Source organism: Hemiscyllium ocellatum, chromosome 43, assembly GCF_020745735.1.
Source record: "Hemiscyllium ocellatum isolate sHemOce1 chromosome 43, sHemOce1.pat.X.cur, whole genome shotgun sequence".
Classification (NCBI taxonomy): domain Eukaryota; kingdom Metazoa; phylum Chordata; class Chondrichthyes; order Orectolobiformes; family Hemiscylliidae; genus Hemiscyllium; species Hemiscyllium ocellatum.
In genome coordinates this window covers 14529302-14555136 of record NC_083443.1, presented here as the reverse complement: position 1 = coordinate 14555136, position 25835 = coordinate 14529302, and the positions used below count along the sequence as shown (strand labels likewise).

Genomic DNA, 25835 nt, shown 5'->3' with positions numbered 1-25835 from the left:
AATTTTTCAAACACCTTCTAGTATTTTATATCAATGGAAAATCTTCTGTTGAGAATATGTTATCTTTTAAAAAAGCTATTTCATGTGAACTGTTAATGAGACTTTTAAATGTGCCTTAACAATGGAAGCACTAATCTTTCAGACTGACTGACTTAGCCATATATTCATATAACACAGAAATAAGTCCTTCAGTCCAACTCATCCAAGTTTCTCAAACTAAACTAGTCCCATTTACATGCATTTGGCCCATCTCCCTCCTAAACCTTTCCTACCCATGTACCTGTCCAAATGTCTTTTAAACATTGTAACTGTACCTGCATCTGCCACTTCCTCTAGCAGTTTATCCCGCCTCCAAATAGAGCACGCATGAATATTTTGACATTCACCTACATTTTCATGAGAACAACTTTGTCTATTATTTTTGTCTCAGTAGTTTTGTTAGTCATTTGTTGATTTTTTTTCTCTCTCTCTTTTCACTGTAGTGCAATATGCAAAGAATCCAGCTGCTTATTTTGCCACAAAACTTTATGAATCGATGAAGGTAAGCATTAGAAAAGGTTTCCTTTGTTTGAATTGACTAGCATCTATTATACACAATTTGTAATGATTTTCAAGCTTTGTTTCAAGAATTCCTCCCTGTTAGCTGATACTTTTGATGTTCTGGGGTTTTTTCTTTCTGCTGTTGTTCCTCTTTGCTTTTATGTCTGCTTTATCATCCTTGTCCTCAAAAAGTAACCCTTGACCAAGCTGCCATTGTAAGCTACTATCTCTAATCCAACCTCCCTTTCCTCTCAAAATTCTCTTCATGCCACTTCAACATGTCACCCTGTTTCCTGGCCGACATCCCTGCCTCAGGCTTGCTGCAGTGCTCCAGCAAAGCTCAATGCAAGCTGGAAGAAGAGCACCTCAGGTTCCACTTGGCAACTCTGCAACCTTCAGGATGCAATATCGAGTTCAACAATTTTGGGGCTTGAGACAGCCTCCTGGAACTTCAGTTTGAGTCTCAAAACTGACATAGCACTTTCTTACCAAATTCACAAATGACATCTGTAATGGAGACGAAGAAAAATATTTCCCCTCAGTTTTTCTACAAACCTCCAGAGTGTTGTCCCATTGCGTGAGCCAGCTGTCACATGGTTTCATTCTTGTTTATCTAATCATGATAGGCCTCTCTTTCTGCTCTCATAGCATTACCTTCATTCCCCAAGGTGGCCTCAGTCCCATTATCTTATTTTCCATCTACATGCTGCTCCTTGGACACATCTGGATACACAGCATTAGTTCTTACAAACAGACTGGTGACTCCCAGCTCCATGTCACCACCATATCTCCTTCCCTGTCATTATAGTATCAGACTACTTATCCAGCATGGTGATTCAAAATTTCTGAAACACTGATGTTTTTGTTTTCAGTCCTGATTCCAAACACCATTACCTACCTACTGACTCCAGCCCTCTCCCTGGCAATGATCTGTAATTATGCCAGTCTGCTTGTAATCTAACTGCCATTTGAGCTTCTGACCTGATATTATGATGGCACCAAGACTGTGTTGAATTCCTCCTCCAGAACTGTGCCCTGTTTCAGTTTATCTGCTTTGAAATCCTTATGCATGTCTTTGCCATCTCAGTCCAATACATTCCTGGCTTTTCATCCCACATTTTACTCTTCTATCTGTAGTCATAATATCATTTTAAAAATCTGCCCTTGTCTCAACAATCCCCTATCAACCGTGTACTTGCTGACCTATGTTAGAATCTAGTCAATTAAGTTTATTTTACATTCTAACCCTGCTTTCAAAACATTCCCTCACTACCATTACCTCAAACTCTCTAATCCTCTGAGATATCTATCCATCTCTAAATCTGATCTCGTGAACATTGCCAACTATAATTGCTCATTGTTTTTTTTTGTAGATATTTTTATTGAAATTTAACATTTTTGCAAATTTACAAAAATAAACAAAACTCTCAAATACAAACATTGATGTACAATTAAATCATATATACAATAGTCATAATTTAACAAAGAAAAGAGAAAGAAAGAAAACAAAAAGAGAAAAAAAAAGAAACGCAAAAAAGAAAGAAAAAAAAACCTCAACTTTCTACTAATCTAACCTATAACTAACCAGAGTGTATACCTAAGTCTCTTACATGCTCGGAATGTATAAACATCAAATATAATAAAACCCGTATTCGCGCAGGATTCCTCTCCCAGGGGGCCCCGGAGCAGCCCGGTCTGAAATCTTCACTAAATAAAAGCCCTTGTTAGGATAGCTGAAATATCTGCATTTATATAATTCAAAAAGGGCTGCCATATTTTATAAAATAATTCAGTCTTTCGGTGCACCATATTTGTGAGGAAGTCAAGGGGGATATATTCCATAATTAATCTGTGCCAATTTGAAAGTCCAGGGGGACCCTCAGCCACCCAGTTCACCAAAATATTTTTCCTTGCACAGAAAGAGAGAATAGAAAATAATCTCTTCCCATGCATATCCAGAGATGAGAGGTTCGAAAAGCCCAAAAGGAGAGATACAGGGTCCACCCTAATTTCCGTTCCTAAAATTTCTGTCAGGGTATTTGCCACTTTAGTCCAGTATCTGCGGATTTTCTGACAAGTCCACAGACAATGTGCAAGAGTACCCACCTCTATTTTGCATTTGGGACACATTGGAGATGCTCTTGCCTTAAATTTTGCCAGTCGAGCCGGAGCTATATGGGCCCTATGAAGTATCTTTAGTTGGATAGCCTGAGTTCTGTTACAGATAGCAATTCTTCTAGCATTTTCCCAAATGTCATTCCACATATCCTCAGAGATTTCTAGCCCCAAGTCCTGCTCCCATGTTTTAAGCAGGTCATCCATGTCTCCTGAGACTCCATCGTGTAGCAAATGGTATTTAGTACTAACGGAGGATGCCCCCGCTGGTCGTAAGACATTACGTTCTCTGTCTGATTTATAAAGACTATCTATTAATGTAGTCTTCCTCTGTATATAATCTCGAACTTGGAAGTATCGAAAGAGATCCCCATTAGGTATTCCGAATTTCAGACGCAGCTGCTCAAAGGACATCAGGATCCCATCTTTAAATAGGTCCCCTAAGCATGAGATGCCCCTGGATCTCCAGAGTTTAAAGGTGGCATCTGTAATCCCCGGTTGGAATCCCCATGCGCCTACTATTGGTGCATGGGGGGATGTTTTATGTGAGTTACCCTCATTTTGCCGCATTATATTCCAGACCTTAATTGTGTTTAATATTATGGGATTTTTACAGTGGTCTGTAATGATTTTCCTCTTATCTGAAAATAAAAGGTTAATAAGTGGGTATTTTACTTGGGAGGCTTCGATATCCAGCCAAATTGATTGTGGATCAGATGAAACCCAATCAGCTATGTAACTTAGTAGGGAGCTTAACTGATATTTCCTAAAGTCTGGGAAGTCCAGTCCTCCCCTTGCCTGTGGAAGCTGTAGCTTCTTCAGCTTAATAAGGGGCCGTCTATGGTTCCAAGTAAAGGAGCCCAACCAGCCATATAATTTACGTAGGGCTAGCCTTGGCAGCATCAGCGGGAGCATTCTCATAGGATATAAGAGACGGGGCAGAACATTCATTTTAATTAATGCTATTCTCCCTAGCCAGGAAGTCGGAAGGTCTCTCCATCGCTGGAGGTCCTGCCTTATCCTTTCCAGTAATTGTACAAAATTAGCCCTATACAGCTGATCAAATACTGGCGTGATAAAAATACCTAAATATAAGAAGCCCTCCAGGGACCAACGGAAGGGAAAAGGGGATCCGTCCATTAAGTGGGGTATCATAGCCAGACCACCCATTGGCATGGCTTCCGATTTTGAAAAATTAATTTTATAGCCTGAGAATGCACTAAATGTATTAATAACTTGAATTAGACAAGGCACTGACATTAAAGGATTACTGAGGAATAAGAGAACGTCATCTGCATAGAGGGTAATTTTGTGTTTGCCTGTACCAATTCTCGGGGCCGTTATATTAGGATCAGTCCGGATGGCTTCTGCTAATGGTTCGATTATCAGCATAAACAACAATGGTGAGAGAGGACATCCTTGACGGCAGCCCCTACCCACACTGAAGCCATCCGATCTTAACCCATTAGTAATAACAGCTGCTTTGGGATCACTATACAATGTTGAGACCCATTTGGTAAACACCTGTCCAACGCCAAACCTTTCCAATGTGTAAAATAAATATGACCATTCAACCCTATCGAATGCCTTTTCCGCATCTAATGACATTACTACTCCTGGTATCTTTCCCTGATGACAGGCTTGGATCATATTCAAGACCCTTCTGATATTATTGGATGATCTGCGGCCCTTAATAAATCCCGTCTGGTCCTCCTTTATAATATATGGCAGTACCCTTTCTAGTCTTAGTGCTAACATTTTTGAGAGAATTTTAAAGTCTACATTTAGTAAGGATGTTGGTCTGTAAGATGCACAATCTTCTGGGTCTTTTCCTTTTTTGAGGATAAGAGAAATATTTGCTTCTTTCAGCGTGGGTGGGAGACAGACCTGACTATGCGCAAAATTATACATATCCATAAGTGGGTCAACCAATATTCCTGTAAATTCTTTATAGAATTCAGCTTGAAAACCATCCGGGCCCGGTGCTTTTCCGCTCTGAAGTTGCCTAATTGCCTCAAGTATTTCTTGGACTGTTAAAGGGGTATTTAGGGCCGACACCTGTTCCAGAGTCAGGCCTGGGAAGGTCAAATTTTTAAAAAATGACTGCATCCTCCTAATCCTATCTTCACAATCCTGCGATCAGAATAAAATTCTTTAAAGGTCGCATTGATCTTTTTATGATCATGAGTCAGGGAACCTGTACTTTCCTTGATGGTCGGAATAGTTTGAGGGGCTTTCTTTTTCTTTGCAAGAAATGCTAAGTATCTACCCGGTTTGTCGCCATATTCATATAATCTTTGTTTCGCAAATAATATTTCCCTTTTAGCCGTTTGAGTAAGCGCGGTGTTTAAAGCTGTCCTAAGAGCTGTAATCCTCTGCAATTTTGTGATAGAAGGTCTATCAGCGTATGCTGTTTCGGCTGCTTTTAGGCGAGCTTCGAACAGACGCTGTTGCTTTCCCTTCATTTTCCTCTGGGTCACTGAATAGGAGATGATCAAACCTCGTGCATAAGCTTTGATGGTCTCCCACATCATTGACGGATTGCTAGCCGTACCAGTATTAATTTCTAAAAAAGTTTTAAGTTCTTGGGAGAAGTACTTTAAAAATTTGCTATCTTTTATCAGGAAGGGGTCCATACGCCAATGCCGAGCGGATGTCCCATTGTTCTTTACCTTAGTTTCCATGTATACAGCGGCATGGTCAGAGATTGCTATAGTGCCTATTTTACAGGTTGCTATAGAATTTAGAAAAATCGATGGGGCAAAAAACATATCAATTCTTGTGTGACATTTATGTGGATTAGAGTAGAAAGAAAAATCTCTACCCTGTGGATGGAGACATCTCCATACATCTACCAATCCTAATTCTTTATTCAGGTCCGCCAGTTGTCTAGATCTGGGAGATACTCCAGCGGCACTCTTGGGAATCCTGTCTATTTCCGGATCCATAATACAATTAAAGTCTCCCCCTATAATTGTATGACGGGCACCAAAGGCCATCAGTTTTGAAAAAGCTTCCGTTATGAATTTAAAGGGGTGTGCCGGGGGGCAGTACACATTTAAGATCTCATATTCCTCTCCATTTATGAGGGCTTTAATCAAAATATATCGTCCAGATTCGTCTTTTATCTGATTTAGAATTTTCAAAGGGAAGTTCTTCCGGACAAGGATAACGACTCCCCTGCTTTTTGAATTAAAAGAGGAAAAAAAGGCCTGATTGCTCATTGTTAATGCTGAACATTCAGTTGCTTGGAAGAGCTCTCTCTCCTACCCTTGTACCTTCTCACTGCTTTATCATGCACCTCTTTCACAGAATGTTTGGTTTTCTGACCTAATATCTCTTCATGTGGTTTTAGAATACAATCATTGAATCCCTATAGTGTGGAAACAGGCCCTTTGGTCCAACAAGTCCACACCAACCCTCTGAAGGGTATCCTCCCCAGACCCATTTCCCTACCCCACTACTGTACATTTACCCTGACTAATGCACCTAACCTACACATCCCTAAACACTATGAAGCTCTCATGAAATGCCTTATGATGGTTTTCTGTGTTAGATGCAGTGTCTCTGTGAGTAGATCTTATTTGCTAACTTTGAAAATCGGGTCTTTTTTAATAATTGTGGAATTATGTAACCTGCAGAGTTGTTAATTGCACCCTTTGGAATGGTCTAGAATTACAATTAGGTTTATTGTCACGTACTCAAGTACAAAAGAGCAGTACAGTAAAATGTGTACAATGTTGCAACACACTGCACCATCTTGAGTACAAAGTACTTAGTTACAAATTTTAGGTCCTGAAATAGAGAAAAAAGCAAATGTTCTACATTACAGTCCTTTGTAGTATAAATTAGGAACATAAAGAAATGAAGTTAAAAGGTGCTGGAACTACAATAGGCCTTGTGTTGAGATAGCATACTCTGTTCAGATTAGTAGATGATTAAGCTCTGTTTAGAGTCCCTAGGTTAAGCGACCACATGATTTGCAAGTACATATAAATGGAAAAGATAGAATTGCTGACAAGTAAAAATTCTTGTGAACATCGAAAAGTTGCCGATTGGTGTTAGCCTGTCTGCATCCTTTTCATTTACTTTCAGTACTGGTGTTGAATAGAAATCACATTGTTCAACAAAAGAAGCATTTCACTGTAACTAATTCAAATTTCTGATTAAATTCTATTCTTATCTGTCTTGTTTCCTGTGACTTGGGTGTCTAGCTAAACGTGAACCAGATTGGATTGTTTTGCTTTTATGCATTTCATTCAACAGTTCAATTGATGCATATACAATTATTACTGCAATGTCAATTCCTATCAATCCAGAGGTTGGTGTCAGTGAGAAATGTTTATTATGCTGACTCCTGATGTCTTTATTATGAGCAGATTATAATAAGAATTGAGTGTTTTTGAGCAATTGTTAATAGAACAGGAAGCTATTGCTATTTTACAATCAAGTCACCACACCTACTCTAAACAATGGAGACTGTTTTTAGTCTGAATCAGTTGAGTACTTGTTTGAAACCTAATGTGTCAATGTTTTTGATATAATTAAACATCAGTTAAGCCCAAATGAGGAATACTATGTTTTTGCAGTTTAAATGTCTATTATGATAACTTTTGAAACAAAATAGACTTCTTTAATTTAGCAGTCAGATTATTGAGATGTATAAAATTCCGAAGGGTTAAAAAAAAACCTGTTTTGCATGTAGAGAAAACTGTGGACTGTTGATTAAGAGTGCATTAAAATAGGGAAGTCTTAAGCCTAGTAAAGGCATGGATGAGAGTTTCATCAGCAGGTGAACTGGAACAGGGATGGAGCTGGACAGTTTTACAGAAGTAAAAATATGCAGCCTTTGTTCTGGCATGGATGCTAGGTCAGCAACTCATCTTGGGTGAAGTGATTCTTAGAAGGCAAATAAACTGGTTTGGTGTTCGATGTTTCAGGGAAAAGGATGAAGTAGACTTGTAGCAAGGATCAAAGTTTCAGTTTTCCAAGGATTTAATTGGAGAAGAAATTCTGCTCATTTCTGGTATTGGGTGTCAGTCAATTATTAGGATAATTTAGCATCAATTGAGGAACATGGATCAGTGCCGGGACCATCATTGTTTGTATATGGAAATGATTAGGATGAAAAGATGGTCTGATGCGTAGGTTTGCAGATGACACAAAAATTGATAGAGTTGTGGATAATAAGGAAGATTGCCAAAGGATACAGCAGGATATAGATCAGTTGGAAAGTTGGGCAGAAAAATGGCAGATGGAGTTTAATGTGGACAAGTGTGAGGTGATACATTTTGGGAGGTCAAGTGCAAAAGGAAAGTATATAGTAAATGTAAGATCTTTAGGAGCATCGATACACAGAGGGCTCTTTGGATGCAAGTTCATAGCTCCCTGAAAGTGGTAACATTAGTGGAAAAAGTGGTGAAGAATGCATACTCCTGCTTGCCTTCATTGGTCAGGGCATTGAGTATAAAAATTGGTAAATCATGTTCCACCTGTATAAAACATTTAGAGTGTCACATGCAGTTTGGGTTGCCACACTATAGGGAAGATCCCGAAACTTTGGAGAGGGTGCCAAAGAGGCTTGCCAGGATGTGGTTGGATTGGATTAGCTATAAGGAGAGGTTGGACAAACCTGCATTGTTTTTCCCAGAGCTTCAGAGGCTGAGGGGTGATCTGACGGAAGCGTATAAAATTAAAAAGCATAGATATGGTGGACATAGGGAGTCATTTTCCCAGGGTAGAAATGTCAAGTACTAGGGACATAACTTTAAGGTGAAACAGTGTAATAGGTGCCTGGAATGCACTGCTACTGAAGCTGGTACAATAGCATCATTTTAAGAGATATTTAGGCAGACCCCTGAGCAGGCAGGGAAAAGAAGGATATGGCCCATGTGAAGGTAAACGGCAAAAACTTAAAATGGCAACATGGTCAGCACAGACATGGTAGGCCGAATGGCCTATTCCTTGCCTGTACTGTTCTATGTTCTAAAAATTGTCACAGTTTTGAAAATGAACAGCCAGCAACTAAATGGATTTGTATAGCACCCTTTTAATTATGTAAAATCTGATGAGGTGTGTCAGAGCAGCATAATCAGACCAGGCTAAATCTGGCACTGAGCCACACAAGCATATGTTAAAAACATATCCCAAAAAGTTGACTTTAAAAAAAAGATTTTTATGAAGCCTCTTAACAGAAGAGACAGACTAGAACTCTTTAGAGAGAGAATTCCTGTTCTGAAAGCTGAGACAACTCAAGGTGGGTAAGGTAAGCCAGGGACACACAAAGACAAAATAAAAACTGCAGATGCTGGATTCCAAGATAGACAACCAGGATGCTGGAAGAACACAGCAAGCCAGGCAACATCAGGTGGTGGACAAGTCAACGTTTCGGGTATAATTCTTCTCCAGGACTGAGGATGGGGTGAGGGGAGCTGCTGATAAAGAGGGTGGTGGGAGCAGGTGACGAAGTGGGAATAGGTGAACACAGGTAGAGGGCATGACCTGGTTGGTCGATGGGAGGAATGAATCCAGTTAGTAGCTGCAAGGAAGGGTCGATGAGAGGAATGGAAAGGAGGGGGAGGGGCTGGAAAGGATGTCGGCTGATGGGAAGGGAGGTTACTTAAATTCAGAGAATTCCAAGTTGATGCACAAGAGGCCAGAATTGGAAGAATTTGTTGAACTGGCCTCAGGACCAGTTAGATCTAATCCCTCATCATCAAACTTTGGAAAGTTGCCCAATCTTATCAACACAGATCCCTGATTCCAAGAACGTTTTTGTCTTTAGGGGGTAATGGTGATTTGAGGCAGTAAGGGATTGTGGGAAGTGCAGTGAAGCTGTCAACCAACAAGCTGTACAGTGAAAACAGTGATGTAGAGATGCTGGAGTTGGACTGGATTTGACAAAGTCAAAAATCAAATGACACCAGGTTATAATCCAATGACTTTATTTGAAATTACAAGCTTTCAGAGCTCCGCTTGCATTCACAAACTGGAGGAACAACATCTCATCTTCAGACCAGGCACTCTACAGCCTGCTGGACTTCATATTGAATTCAACACCTTTAAATTGTGAACCAACTCCCATTTCTTCCCTCCTCTCCTTTAGCATGTTATCACACCCTCCTGTCCTCCAAGTACACTTACTGTTGTTTAAAGTCTGGCAGGAGACACACCATTGTTCTCCCATTCTCACATTCCAATCACTTAATCTGAACTATCAACATCTTTTTGCCACCAGCACCCTGCACCCACTTGAGATTTGTTTTTCTTCCTGGCACTGACTTAATGATCTTTAATGAGTGTGGGACTAAAGAGGGTCTCTGACCTGGCTGTAACCCTAACCCACTGGTGTTTGAGTGATTAAACTCAGTCCTTTGAATCAGAAATGGGAAGCTTATTTTACACCACTGGCATCCACTACTGTAAAAGTGGCTGCTAAATTTCTGCTTACTTCTGCATGTGTTTGTTTCAATCTAACCATTCAATATATTCAATCCCAGGAATTTAAATGTTCTGTTTCTATCAGGGTGCCGGTACAGACGACAGAAGCCTCATTCGAATTATAATCTCTCGGTGCGAGGTGGATATGATTGACATCAAAGCTGAATTTATGAAGCAGTATGGAAAGTCATTATATTCGTACATTCAGGTATGTCCCTAATTAATGCACACTTTTTAAAAAACTGCAAGTTGATCCTGTGTGGTAATCCTAGTATCCTGCGGACATGATTGTAAACTGGAGCTGCCAAGACATTTAACTGTAACAGTACCTCGTCTGTTTTTTAGGTCCCCCTCATAACAAACTTAGCTGGAGTATTGGTGCCACACAGTAGGAAGGATGCGAATGTATTGGAGAAAGTGCAGGAAAGGTTTCCCAGGAAGGTTCCAAGGCTGAGAAATGCTTTCGTTCTGATGAAAAAGAAAATTGAGATTTTGTGACTGTTTTCATGGCTGAGAAGATCTGATGGAAATTTTTTAAATCATGACATATCTAGACAGAGTAGAGAAGAACTGTGCACACTTGTAAATAAGTTGAAAACTGCAGCACACAGTCTTAGTGATTTTTGCAACAGAAGCAAATGTGAGGTGAGAAAGTCTTCTACTTAATTACTGGTTAGAGTACGGATTTCCAGAAATTTTGTTCAATTGAGGCATTCAAACAGCCATTGAATGATTGTTTTTATTTGAGTAACGTACAGAATCATGGAGGATCGGCAGGGGATAGGCACCAAGAAAGCTCGTACAGAGATGATGGGCTGAAAAGCTGTCTCCTGCACCATAACGATTCCTATCATAGAGTGTAGGTCAGCAGCGGTAGGAGACTCTACAGTCTTATCTGGTGCTGCTGTATATGTCCAGTTATAGTTCACTTCTATTTAGTCCTACACTCATTAAAGATCATTTAAGTCACTGCCAGGAAGAAAGCCTAGGAATAGATGTGAATGGAGGCTGAAATTTCAGCTTGGATACTAATTGTGCAATGTTTCTATTCGCTACTGCTTTGCATATGTTACGGGCAAACCAAAGAATAATTCTTTGTGTCCGTAAAGCATTCCAGACCTTTGTGTCCAGTGATTGTGGAAAGCCTCAAATCTGTTGGCGGATATTACCCTCTCCATTCTCAGGTCATCTGGGTATGGGAGAAAATGAAGGGGATAGTTATGTTTTATATAATCAACCTTTCCAAATAAAAATGAATAAGGCACGTTTGCTTTACAATTTGGCTTTCCTGCTTTATTGTGTACTTATTTATCTAACTGAGCATTGCTGTTTCATTGTGGAACCCACCTTGATTTGGTTTCCAATAGAGGAGGCTTGCTGGACCAAATGGCCTACACTTGTCCCTATTTTCTATGACATTCAGTTCAAAGCAATGGAGCGTCATTAAAAAAATCATAGAATCCCGATTGTGTAGAAACAGGCCATTCAGCCCATTGAGTCCACACCGACACACTCCCCAACCCCACTCCTGTAACTTTGCCTAATACACCCAGCCTGCACCTCCCTGGACACTATGTGCAATTTAACATGGCCAATTCACCTAATCAAATTTTTGGAATGAGGGAGGAAATTGGAGCATCTGGAGAAAACCCGCAGAGAACGAGGGAGAATGTGTAAACTCCACACGTGGTTTCGTGAAGGTGGATTCAAACCCGGGAACCAGGGATATAAAAGATACTTAACTTTCAGAAATACTTGGAAAACTGTGCAATAAATTCAATGGTTATCAGTACACCTGACTTAATCCCAATAGCTTTGTTTAATGTGCTATGTTTGACTATTTGAACAATACAATGAAACGGCCAACTGAAATGCAGTATATGACTAAAGCTTTTATTTTTCCTGCAGGATGATGTGGGAGGAGATTATAGAAAGATCTTGCTGCGACTCTGTGGGATGGATGATGCTGAATAATGCAGCACATTTAAAGTTTCTGAAAAAGTGGCCATAATTAGGACTTTGGATGTAAAATGCATATCTACACTGTCTTGTTCATTCCCATTTACTTGCATTCTGTATACTTGAAGTATTAAAGTTTCAATTCACAATAAATTCAACAGTTGGGATATAGAGCTGGATCTTGAAATCCACAATGTGTTTGCCTAACACATTTTTAACCTTAAATCAGTGTTTCCATAAACACCAGATAAATAGTGCATTTTTGTTCTTGTTGAACTGTTTCCCATCAGTCATTGTTTTAAAAAATCTGTCTAAACAAAAATCAGCGTTTTACACAAAAGACTGGTGTTTGAAAAACACTTAAATTGGTTGGCAGCACTTAAATTATATTTAATATGCTGAGCACTGAATGTTGTAATAATGGAACACTTTATCTTCTAAATTGTGTTTTATATTTGTTGAACTAGGAATCCTTATTTGTGCTCAGCATGATGCTATTAAATGTTTAGTTGGGGAAGAGTTTCATTTTGTATCTACTGCCTTTTTGTTATAAATATTTTGGTTTACAGCAGATTTCGATTTGAAGATCCTGGCCTAACATTGAAAATAAAATTCCTGATAACTTTTCAACTGATTTTACTGCATTCTTTATCTTACCTGAATATATTTTTGGTTAGGTCTCAGCTATTGTCTTCACAGCAGTGCTCATTTCTAGACAGTGATCAGTTCCAGTTGTGAAAGCCCAGTTGCAACAAAACTGGAGATGGCTTTTTTCCACAATTGGCATGCACCACTCTCTGCTGGGTGGTCACCTACACTAACTCAACTTTGTTGGGGAAGCTTCTAGGAGACTGCAGCTATTAAACCATCTTAAGCCAAGATCAGAAGTCCCACGACATTAGGCTATTGCTCAGTAGGTTTATTTGAAATCACAACCTTTCAAAGCATTACCCATGTAACCCAGTGTTGCATAACTCCTGACTTTGTCCATCCCAGTTCAGTTCCAGCACCTGCACGTCATGGCTAACACCTTAAGCCAACATGTGATACGAAGTATTTGTATTTGACCTGGTTAGCTCACTTATTAATGATATATTTTAGGTGTAAGCCCTTTTGATGAACTTTGCCACATGTACAAATACATTTTTAAATATAACGGGGGGCCAGATTTTGCTTTGTAATATGAGTATACATGAAGTAATGTTGCATAAATGGTGCTGCCCTTAATTCTATTTTCAAGTCTTGAACCAAACTATAGAAGATTGTAATTTTACCATGTTTTCTTGATAGATAATACAAGCCAGCTACAGCTGAATTTTCTCTGGGCTCTGACTCCAGATATGACCTTGTATTTTTAATTTGCATGAAATCTTCAGAAATCAGATCTTCACGATAATAATTATTTGATGGCTGACCAGCAATCGTGTGATGGCTTTTGCCAAAGAGTGACATGCTTGCTTTATTTTGTGGTGTTGCTATAACTCAGTCCTTTTTCATAGGTAAAATATGCTGCTTTGCTTCTTAAATATCCAGTGAAATGCATGTTTACATTTACATCTTTCTCTGTCCTGCTCTACTGTGAACGAATTGAGTCAGACATTCATACTCCTCACGTTAAGCTGTGCTGAACTGGCTGAGGAATTAGAATGTGATTTGCAGCAAAATGAAAGCAGGAGCTCTCTCTCTGCAAATAATTCAAACTTCATGAGATTTATCATTCTTGTTGCCATCGAACTTAAGATACGCATTTCCTCGCCCAATGTGCTGAGTGACTCCATTACTTTACTACCCAAATCTCATGTGCATTAATCTTGCACATTAGCCTCACATATGGAACTTTATCAAAAGTTGTCTGAAAATCCAAATATACCACACCTACTGGTATTTCCTGATCTATTCTACTATAATGTCCTAAAAACAGTCTCCAGTAGGCAAACATAATTTGCCTTTCATTAATCTATGTCGACTTTGTTTAATCCTGTTGATATTTTCTAACTATCACATATTTTTAAAAACACTTAACATTCTATAAATTGTACCTTCCTAATCTGGATCTTGCTGCCTGAGCAGCTTCCTAATGAGGCGCCCACAGTACTTCCTGTTTTCACTGTGCTGGCCCTGCATCGACCAGTTTGAATATCCTTAATCCTGTTTTTGATGACCAGTCAGAAAATCATTGATCGATTAAGCATGTGATTGATACAAGTCAAGGTGAAGTCTTTAAGTGTTTGTGTGTTTAGTGTCCATGTCTCCCATGGTCTGGTGAATTTTCTGGTCTGCCAAAGGCTCGGTCATGAGCTGCCACTTTAGCGAGGTACTATCTGTGCTGCTGTTAGGCTAACCAGTCTGTCTTTCCCTGTGTGTTTTATTTCTCCCACTGTTCTGTGCTTTCACACCTCTTCCCATCTCCCTTTTCAAATAGTGGTTACATCTGCTATTCCACCTATGTACAACATTCCAGAATCCACAGACTTTTGGAAGGTACCCACCAACTCGGCCACTATTTCCACAGCAACTACCTTTAGTTGCCTGGATGTAAATTATCAGCCCTTGGGGATTATCCACTTTCAGTCTCATTTATCGCTCCAGCATTTCTTCTAAAAAACTAATACTTATTTCCTTATGATCCTTCTCAATAGACCCTTGCCTGGAATTTCTGAAAAATTATTTGTTTTATTCTAAAGACCGTGTTAAAGTCATTACTAATTGCAATGCTATTTCTTGTTTTCTGACCAATTTTACCATTTCTGACTACAGTTGTCTTCGTTAGTCTTTTCCTGTTTAACTTTACTCCAGGAAGGAATACACAACAGTTGTAATTTGTCCATTAACTATTAGCCATTGCCTAGCTGTTGACATGCCCTCAAATGAAGTCCCCAATCTCTCACAGCCAATTCATGTCTCCTAGTTACATAGATTCCTTTATTTAGATTTAGGATCTTAGTTATGGATTAGACCATTTCTTGTTCTTGTTCCAGTGAAGAATTCCATCATCTCATCATCATTCATCACTCAAGACGTTCTGAGGAAGGATCACCGGACTCGTAATGTTAACTCTGTGTTCTCTTCACAAATACTGCCAGAGCTACTGAGCTTTTCCAGCAACTTCTGTTTTAGTTGTTAAAGATGTTCATTAACCTGCACAATACTGAATTGAGGATCCCATTGCAGTTTCTTCAATGTAGAGATCATAAAAAAAATCTTGTACATACTCCAGGAATCCATCACCACCATCTTATTATTTTAATGTGGTTTACCCAGTCTGTTTCTGTTTCTCTCTCTCTCTCTCATCTATTTACATAGATGTATTACATGTAGAGAGATTAAATCACTCATGTTTACAGTAACACCCTTGTTATATGCACCTTTAATTCATTGTTTAATGTGTTTTTTATCAACGACCCCCCCCTCCGATTATAATCTCTTCCAATCTCTTCTGTCAGGCAGAAGATACAAAAGCATAAACACACGTACCAACAGATTCAAGAACAGCTTCTTCCCCGCTGTTACCAGACTTCTGAATGGACTTTTCAAATTTTAAATTTAATGATGATCTCACTCTGTGTGCACCTCCTCTGGAGCTGTAACACTGTATTCCCCGCTCTGTTCTATTACACCAATGCACTTTGCATGGTATGAAAATATGGCATGCAAAACAAAACTTTTCACTAGGTACATGTGACAATAATAAATCAAATAAAACAGCTATTTGAATGTCCTTTGTTGCTTCTTATAGCTCCACCCAGACTAGCTCAGTAACTCTAGAAGTAGAATCAATATCATTTCTCATCATTGCACTAATTTTACCCTTTACTCACAATGTTATCCCATTTCCCTTTCCTTTTTGGCTGTTCTTAAATGCTGTACAGCCTCCGATATTAAGTTCCAAATGTACTAATTTTTAAAAAAATCGAACATTGTATCACTGACAGAGATAGGATGGTTCCCTGGCTGGTGACTCCAGGGGATATAATCTCAGCATAAGGTGCTGGGCATACAGGAATGAGATGGGGAGGAACTTCTTCACTCAGAATCATTGGAATTCTCTGCCTGGGGTGGGGGGGGGGGCGGGTTCAGCAATTTGTCTATTGAGCGGGTTCAAGACCAAAATCATCGTTTGGAGTTTGGAAGATTGAATGGCCTTTAGAGATATGGAGTTGATTAGCCATGATTTGGAATGGCAAGGTAGGATCAATGGGCTGAATAGGCTATTTCTGCATCTATGTTCACCCTGCAACACATCTCTGTAATTGCAATTATATTGTTAAAAATCTCACAACACCAAGTTATAGTCCAACATGTTTATTTGGAGGCAATTGCTTTCGAAGCACAGCTTCTTCATCAGGTGGATCAGGAAGCAACTGCACTTCGAAAGCTAGTGCCTTCAAAGAAAGCTGATGGACTATAAACTGGTGTTGTGTGATTTTTAACTTTGTCCACCCCAGTCTAACACCGGCTCCTGCAAATCAATTATATTGTGCCAGTTTAAAACTCTTAATTGATCATTCTCATGGCAAATGTTCCCTGCATTGAAATACAATATGTTTGTCTTTTTAACATAGAGTCATAGAGATGTACAGCATGGCAGTAGACTGTTCAGTCCAATTCATCCATGCCGACACCAGATATTCCTAAATTAATCTAGTCCCATTAGGTAGCACGGCCCAAATCCCTCTAAAACCTACTTATTCATATACCCATCCAGATGTCTTTTAAATGCTGTAATTGTACCATTATTAGAGTTCCGGTTTCTATCAACAAACACGTCGAGTTAGACCCTATCTACCACCCCCTGAGAAAAGGAACAGGAAGTGACTTCCCCACAGGAAACAATGTCACCACAGGAAATGACATCACCAACCCAAAGAAACCCAAAAATATAAATCGAAAGCAGGAATTTTTAGCATTGCTTTGCCTGAGGCCCACTGAAGATGTTACCTAGTAGGATAACGAAATGTCTGGAAATGAACCTTCCAGCTCAGTGAGCAGACCTACATCCAAAACCCCAACCTGAGCTACAAATCTTCTCAAAACTTGCTAACTAGTTGTGAATTAGGTTTTTTTTTTACTGTGCACCGTTTACGATTTACCACTGTCAAATTATTTATATTTATGATATTTGTCTTCACATTTATTTACTGCCCGAATCATTAGTTCGAGGAATGAAAGCGTAGATTTTGTTTTTCTTTGTGTTGTACTCAATAATGGCACTGGATCCCCAAGGTGAAAAGTATTCCAGAAACTATAAATTTCATACTGAAGTGGACACTAAAATACCATAATATAATAAAATGATTTAGCACATTCAAAGGAAGAAACTTCCTTTGGATCAGGTTTGAGTGCTCCTGCTTAGCAAGCAAATGATTGATATTGACACCATCTTTGTCTGCTTCACCAGCCATCATAAGGTCAGAAGTCACAGCGTTCAGTTTCATTTGACATTCCTTCAAGCAGAAAACTGTGCCCATGTATCTCAAAATCTGAAGTACACTCAGGCTCATGCTGATGAAGCAAGAAAATTAATGCCAAACAATTACCACTTCCAATGGGAGAGGAAACTCTCCTCCTGAATTACTGTCACTGACTACCTGGGGTCACCATTGACCGGGAACTTAATTGGGCCAGTTGCAATAACATTGATTTCACAACAGCAAAGTGAGAGTTTAGCAATTATATGGTGAGGAATTTATATCCTGACTTCCCAAAGTCTGTCTCTAAGTCAGGAGTGTGATGGATTCCACTCTGCCTGATTGGATGGGTGCAGCTCCAACAATATGTCTGAAATTTGACCCCATCCAAGGAAAAGCAGCTCACTTGATTGGCATTCCATTCACCATCTGAAATAGTCACTCCCAGCACTGCAGGTACATCCTGACTTGGAAATACAGTATATGGCCGTTCTGTCAAGAGTGGCTGGATGCAAATCCTGGAACTGCCTCTCTAACCTTACAGATTGCAGCATTTCAACCCCATTTCCTCAAGTGCATTTAGGAATGGGCAACAAAAACTGACCCAGCCCAGGGCCCAGGAACGATGATTTTCACTTCTTATCTGGCCCGGTGTTTGATGATGCTCCTATGGACAACTTGGAACATTTTACCAAGTTAAAGGAACTATGTAAATGCAAGTTATTGTTGCCTGCTTTCTTTAGAATACAGTGCAACTGATTGTTATCATATGAGTAACCCTGTGATTTTTCATTAAGACAACGACAAATTTCCTCAGGGTTTCTCCTGATTAACTACCACAACTCTGATGAAAAATCTCCTGCTATAAATGGGTTTTTGTGCTGTCTTTTGCTGAAATTTCAGGGAGGCTTGGTTCTCTGAGTAAACAGCCAGAAACCTTCTACTATTTGGCACAAAATCAAACATTACATCAGTATTCTGTGAGAAGCAAAACATGGACTGCACTTTCTTTCAAGCTGCAGCGGGCTTGGTCCCTATCTTTGGATGTTCGGACTTACATCATACCTCACCACTTTGGCCCATGGCACAGAAACTGAGGCAAATGTCTTTATTTGGTGCACCATTCCACAGCACAATAAAGAAATTGCTCTTTGTCAATTTGGTTTTGCTTCATTTTGCATTGAATTATTAAAGATATCATAAAATGATCAGTCAATAAAAGGATAAATATTTCATAGAATCCCTACAGTGCTTAAGCAAGCCATTCAGCCCAACACTGATCCTCCAAAAAGCATCCTACCCAGTCCCTGCATTTCCCACGGTTAATGCACATCCCTGGACACGACAGGCAATTTAGGATGGCCAATCCACCGAACCTGTACATCTTGGGACTGTGGGAGGAAACCAAAGCACCCCTACACGGACACGGGAACAACATGCAAACTCCACACAGAGAGTCACCCAAGGCTGGAATTGAACCCGGGTCCCTGGTGCTGTGAGGCAGCAATGCTAACCATTGAGCCACCATGATGAGGTCCAGCTGTCCAAGTTGTTCAGTTATGAAATTTAATGCATAGTTGAGCATTCCTTTGTACTGAGACCCTCAGTACGGTGGAATAAAAGATGGAGGAGTCTGTCAATGTTCCCACTGCCGTCATAATTCTGCCATACTTTCACATGTCTGCCTCCCTGGAAAGAGTGGTGGTTGCCTTGGAGACCCAGGTCAAACAGAACAGTCAGCGGCTGCAGGATGTGTGCTTAGACCTGCAGTCTATTACTGTAGCTGTGATCAGCAACAATGCAACAGGGGAACAAGCTCTTGACATTCAGTGACATTACTAGCACTGCATCCTCCACTATCTATGTCCTGGGAGCTAACATTTACCAGAAGCGGAATTGGATTGGCCAAATAAATGCAGTGGCTACAAGAGCAGGCCAAAGGCTAGGAATCCTGCAGGGAATAACTCACCTCCTGACTTCCCAAACCCTATCCACCGTCTACAAGGTATAGGTCAGGAAGGTGATGGATACACTCCACTTGGCTAGATGAGTGCAGCTCCAACAACTCTCAAGAATCCTAAAACCAACCAGGACAAAGCAGCACATCCATAAGCATCCACTCCTTTCACCACTGACGCTCAGTGGCAGTAGTGTGTGCTATATTCAAGATGCACAGCAGAAATTCACCAAAGATCCTGAGGTATCACTTTCCAAACCTATGACCACTTCCATCTAGATGGACAAGGGCAGCAGATACATGGGAGTACCATCACCTGCCATTCTGCTCCTAGCCACTCACCATCCTGACTTGAAAATATATCACCGTTCCTTCACTCTCACTAGATCAAAATCCTGGAATTCCCTCTCCCAGGGCATTCTCAGTCTACCTTCAGCACCTGGACTGCAGCGGTTCAAGAAGGCAGCTCACCACCACCTTCTCAAGGACAACTAGAGATGGGCAATAAACACTGGCCCAGCCAGCAACCCACAAATCCTGTGAGTGGATGAATAAAAAGATGCCTTGATCTCTCTCTAGGCATTCCTTCTCAAAGAGACAGGCATCCATAGGGAGGAGGGATGACAGACAGTTTTATCTCCCCTCCCAGTGACACCATTAACCCCAGCAGCTCAGCAAGAAGACAGTGAACCTGTCCCTGTGCAGGAGAATATCAGCAGGACCTGGGTCCTTAAATCCCAAAGTACCAGAGGATACCTGCCAAAGCCATTAGGACATACCAGGCTCTCTGTACCCCATCTGCAGATGTTGGGCATGTTCATGGACAGAGTGGGCGCAACAGGAACAAAACAAAACCTTCTGAGGACATAGCAGTAATTTGGGTCTCCAATCATGTGACAGAGGTTTGTAAATATATTTTCACTTGCCTGTTTCTAATGTTTGTACTGTCTTAGTATCTCCAGAGATGATTCTCCAAAGTGAACGCTGTGGATGATATTCATGAGAATCCAAGTGTGGTCCATGAGGATGCTCAGGCTTGGTAAGAGACAAAAACACTGCAGATACTGGAATCCAAAACAGACAGGAGGAGGCTGGAAGAACACATCAGGCCAGGCAGAATGTTGATATCTCCCTGTCCTCGTGCTGCCTGGCTTGCTATGTTCTTCCACTCTCCTGCCTGTTTATTCAGGCATTGTAAGGGCTATTTCATTATGAAGTACTGCAGGATAGCAAGGATGTATGACACAAAGGGAGGACTCTCAGGATGTGGAAGAACTCGGGATTACTCAATGGGAACGGAACTCTCGAATGTTGGTAGTAGGAGTTTTGCACAAGGTCTAACCAGGCTCAGATCTGCATAGAGGTGAGGATCAGAGCCTCAGCTGTAAGGAAAAATTACCAATTTATGCATGGATAAATAAAATCAATCCTTAAGGAATGCAGCATAGATCCAGCAAAAAGCTGGCACTTAATTGCACAAAGGAAATAAGAACCAGAACAGAGGACACAGCTCTGTCATCCTGGGAGCTGGTTTATGTCAGGTTCCCTCTGGTCTCTCTCTGTCTCAATTGCTCTTTGTCCTAGCCCCACCTTGTTGGTGCCGTTTCTGGTCCACTTTTAGATTCCCTACAGTGTGGAAACAGGCCCTTTGTCCAACCAGTCCACACCGACCCTCTGAAGAGTAACCCACCCAGACCAATTTCCCTCTAACTAATGCATCTAACACTATGATCAATTTAGCATGGACAATTCACCTAACCCTCACATCTTTGGACTGTGGGAGGAAACCGGAGCACCCAGAGGAAACCCACACAGACACGGGGAGAACGTGCAAACTCCACACAGACAATTGCCCGAGGCTGGAATCGAACCTGGGACTCTGGTGCTGTGAGGCAGCAGTGCTAACCACTGAGCCACTGTGCCGCCACTTCAGGATCCTCACCCTCATCTTCCTACTGGGATGTTTCCTCTCACCCCTGGATTTCCTCCTCAGGCAACACATCGAACCTTTGGTGACTGAGATTGCACACCATCTTGTCTGGGCTATACTGCGTGGTATGACCTGAGCTGGCTAGGCATTGGGTCCTCGTCTTCAGGACCTTTGGTGACAGTTCCTTGGCTGTAGGAGGACCAAGAGCCAAACAGTTGGACTAACCTTTGCAATGTTGCATGAAATTTCAGCAGATCTGCGAACAGTGAGAGAAAGTACATTCTTCAGACAGTTTCATCCCCAACATCCCTCCCTGTTAGACTGCAGGCTATGCCCTCACAGAGGGTAGTGTTATGCCTTGTCAATGTCCCATGCAGAGTGACTCCATTTCTGCAGGACAACTCCGTGTCGCCAACTCCTAGCAGAAGCTTGTTGGCATTTAATGTAGCAGGATTACCTTCACTACTGACAATACCACCCCCCCCCCCACACACATTCCTGACCTCATGTAAGGTGCCCTGAAGTAAGTGCCCTGGAATTAAACACTTGCAAGGAGACCCCCTTAGTCTAACACAGTTACTCTCAACCTTAATCTTGTGTGTGGGAATATGGCAGCCACAAGGTGATAGTTTCCAGAGACTGTGTGACTTGGCCAAGATTTAAAAAAGACATGAGGGGTCATTTTTTTTTAACACAGAGAGAGTGCTAAATGAATTTCCAGATGAAGCGGTGAATGTGGATACAGGTACAATACTTAAATGACATTTGGAGAAGTACATGAATAAGAAATGTTTGGTGGAATATGGATCAGGAGCAGGCAGGTGGGACCCGTTTAGTTTGGGTTTATGGTCAGCGTGAGCTGGAAGGGTTTGTTTCTGTGCTGTGACTCAATGAGGAAGATTGAATTGAATTGAATTGTTTGTCATGTGTACCAAGGCACAGTGCAAATCTTTGTCTTGTGAGCAATACAGGCAGATCACAGAGTCACGTTGCATAGATAGTAAATAATAGGTAAACAGCGGCAAAAACAAAAACACAGGTACAGGCAAATATTAAGAGTTTGTGAGCTTGCTTCATTGACACTTGCTGACCTCAGAGATTACATGCTGCCTGTCAGAGCCAGATTTCCTCTCACTTCATGCAATCGGATGAGAATTAGATGGAATAAGGAAAATACTATTTCTCATTAAGCTCTTTGGACCTGATATGGCACACCTTTAGGGCAGCTGGAATTTGATCCCAGATCTTCAAGCAAAGATCCTCTGGAGGCAACATTGAGATTCCAACTCCAATTTCTTGATTACGGGGCTGCTGCTTTAACCAGTTTACATGGTCCACTTAACCACGGATTGAAGACAGTTGTAATAGCATAGTCTAATGTTTGGATTCATGATTACTGGAGTAACTCTTTAGGAGGACTCATCTCCCAACTCTGGCATCTAGCATTCTTCCAAAAGGCAGTCAATTGCTCCTCCCATGTTGGCTGCTGCTTTCTCAACACCCGAACCTGACTGCTTCATTGCTTCATGGATCAATAAAGTGAGATTTAGACTTTGCATTCGCTGCAGACTCCACCAGTGACCCACAAAATACCATGGTCCCCACTTTCATTTCTCCTTCCTGTTCCCACGTTGACATTTCAGCTTCACCCCATTTCTGTTGAGACCCTTTACATGATCGTTATTGTCCTCATTTACATCGCAGGAGCCCTCTATTATTACGGTGCCAGTGACCTTGAAGGCACCACAGTCTCCCCACATTGAGGCAACAGTGATCATAACTTGCCTGAGCCAGCCCTTGGAAACCTTCAATATCCTATTAGATCACAACCTACTATTGACAACTGCCCCCTCTAACTGGGACCATTCCCTCAGCCACCAAATGTTAGTCCCCAAAATGGTCCTGAAAACCTCCCGGATTATGTATGACCCATTTTATTGACTGACTGCTGTCCATTTCCAGACAGACTTGGGAGGACAGCCCAACCAACTATAGGTTATCCTTGGCCTGAGTTTGCAAGAGGACTCCAAATGAGTGACCAGCAAGGTCCTGGACATGAGGAACTGTGTTCCTTAAGCACATGCTGTTTGTTTGCCACATGAGCTCCAGGCATGTGCACTCCCTTTGACATTATGTGGAGGAGCTGGTGTTGGACTGGGGTAGACAAAGTCAAACATCACACAACACCAGGTTATAGTCCACAGGTTTATTTATAAGCACTAGCTTTCGGAGCACTGCTCCTTCATCAGATAGCTATAAAACAGGATCATAGGACAACGGAATTTATAGCAAAAGATGACAATGTCATGCAACTGAAATGATATATTGAATAAACCTAGATTGCTGTTAACTCCTTCATCTTTTAGAATGAGTTTTTGACACTGACAGAGCTCAACGTCAAACAGCAACATGTACTCTCCTTTTATATTGACTGTTCATTATTTCCTGATAGAATCTTCAATCTAATAATATCTAAATCTACTCCTAAGACAACACAAGAAAAAAAATAGTGTTAAGGGTGGAGGGAAACACTGGAAAATAAGTTCAGTGGTCACTTTCTAAATGGTTTGCTGATCAGAATGTTGATTCCTGATCTTCCTTCTCTGGAGACTTTCTAGGGTGACTCATTCACAATTACAAATGTCACAGACTCCAGAAATGTCTGAAGGAAAAATAAACTAGTTTTCTTCAGGACTAAAGTATTTTTCCCTATGGAAATTGGAGACAGCTTGCAGAGGTCTGATAGTTTCTCCTATCTTCTTCATTGGTCCCTAGCTGCCTGGCAACCAATCACGTTGCTGTTCACAGACAGAAGGTCTTTGTCATCGATGACTGATTGCTTGTCCGTGGACCAATCAACAACTTGTTGCCCATTGAATCCCTATTTGTATACCATCATGGTCTCCAGCTCATTGGCACACTAGCTACCACAGCCTGAACTGGCAGCTGTGTAAACAGTGCTTGCAATGAGTGTCAGGTTACATGCTTTCAAAAACTGTAGTAATCCACCAGCAACCTTTGGTTTGAAAATAGTTCTTTTCTCATTTCAGTTTGCAAATGAAAATACAGAAAAATAAAAGGACGTAGTCTTTTCATTATGTATTTAAACCAAATAACAAGGAAAACAAAAAAAGACCGAGATGCCTAATGTGGAAAAGAGAAGGCTGAGGGATGTCCTGGTGGAGATGTTTAAGATTAGAGAAATGTAAGAGAGGGAGTCGAAACAGGTAGATAAGATGACCACTAATAAAGCCGAAAGGGAATTCAGGAGAAACATTCTTTCCCAAAGAGTGGTGAGAAGGTGGAAATTTGCACCATGAGGAATAGTGGATATTAACAGCATGATTAATCTAAAAGTAGATGTGCACATGAATTCCAGGAATGGAGGGACATGTTAATTGGACTAGGTGCAATGTATAAGGGGAAACTGGTTGTAATGTACAAAATCAGGCCTGGATCTGGTGAACTGAACAGCTTGTTTCCACGCTATAAACACTTAGCCAATTTGTGAAGGAAATGCATTGCAAAGGTCATAGGGTGATCATTGAGAACAATGTGAAAATTCAGGAAATGGTTTTAGGCAGGGACAAAAATTCATGTCAGAGGGTGAGGGGAAAAATGATCGGAAACGTATTGTGCAGTATTGAGAGCACCAAAAGGCTGCACTCTCATTGGAACGAAATGACCAGTGCTGAGTTTAACCTGAGGATCACCACAACACCGTCATGGTAACCTCAGCCGGTGTGGGCATTGGACCCACTTTTACGTTCAAAATACACTTTATTCATTCAATATATCGGCAATAACCTAGTGGTATTATTGCTGAACTGTTATCTAGGGACCCAGGTTCAAATCCTGTCACGGCAGATGGTAGAATTTGAATTCAATAAAAATCTGGAATTAAGAATCTAACGATGACCATTAATCCATTGCCAATTGTTGGGAAAAACCCATTTGGTTCACTAATGTCCTTGAGGGAAGGAAACTGCCATCCTTACCTGATCTGGCCTACATGTGATCTAGACCCACAGCAATGTGGTTGACTCTTAACTGCCCTCTGGGCAATTAGGGATGGGCAATAAATGCTGCCTAGCCAGAAACACCCTCAACCCGACAATGAATAAACAAAAAAAGGTCACAAATGCAGAGAGGTGTTCTATAGTAGATAATCAAGGAAACAAGCAAACATTGGAGTTTGACTCTATCCAAACAAAACCAAGGACATCTCTTACACATGCAAGACTGTATTTACATATATTTGAGGCACTAGGAGTGTCTGATAACTGAACGGATCCCTATTTACCTTCAGCAGGAAGACCTCAGTCAGTGGTCTTTCCCCACTGTGCCTAGGTGGCAGCTGCCCCAGGCTTAACTGCATCCCTCAGCACATAGACCTGGAGCTTGGACTATGCCAGGCTGCAACACATAGTCAGGGTTAACACCTTGCTCTAGAAGACCAACAACTTCAGGCTGACCAGAGAGCAGC

At 41.0% G+C, this 25835-nt stretch overlaps 1 protein-coding gene across 1 annotated transcript in view; it reads left to right on the top strand.

Annotated features, from left to right (window-relative positions):
• Nucleotides 1-12646, top strand: part of LOC132835008 (annexin A4-like) — a 53789-nt gene extending 41143 nt beyond the window's left edge. Inside the window, exons 10-12 of the mRNA XM_060854237.1 lie at nt 483-541; nt 10181-10303; nt 12004-12646. Of these exons, the coding sequence (XP_060710220.1) occupies nt 483-541; nt 10181-10303; nt 12004-12069 (248 nt within the window). The 3' untranslated portion in view covers nt 12070-12646. The remainder of the gene's footprint in view (nt 1-482; nt 542-10180; nt 10304-12003) is intronic.
• The last annotated feature ends 13189 nt before the right edge of the window (nt 12647-25835 follow it).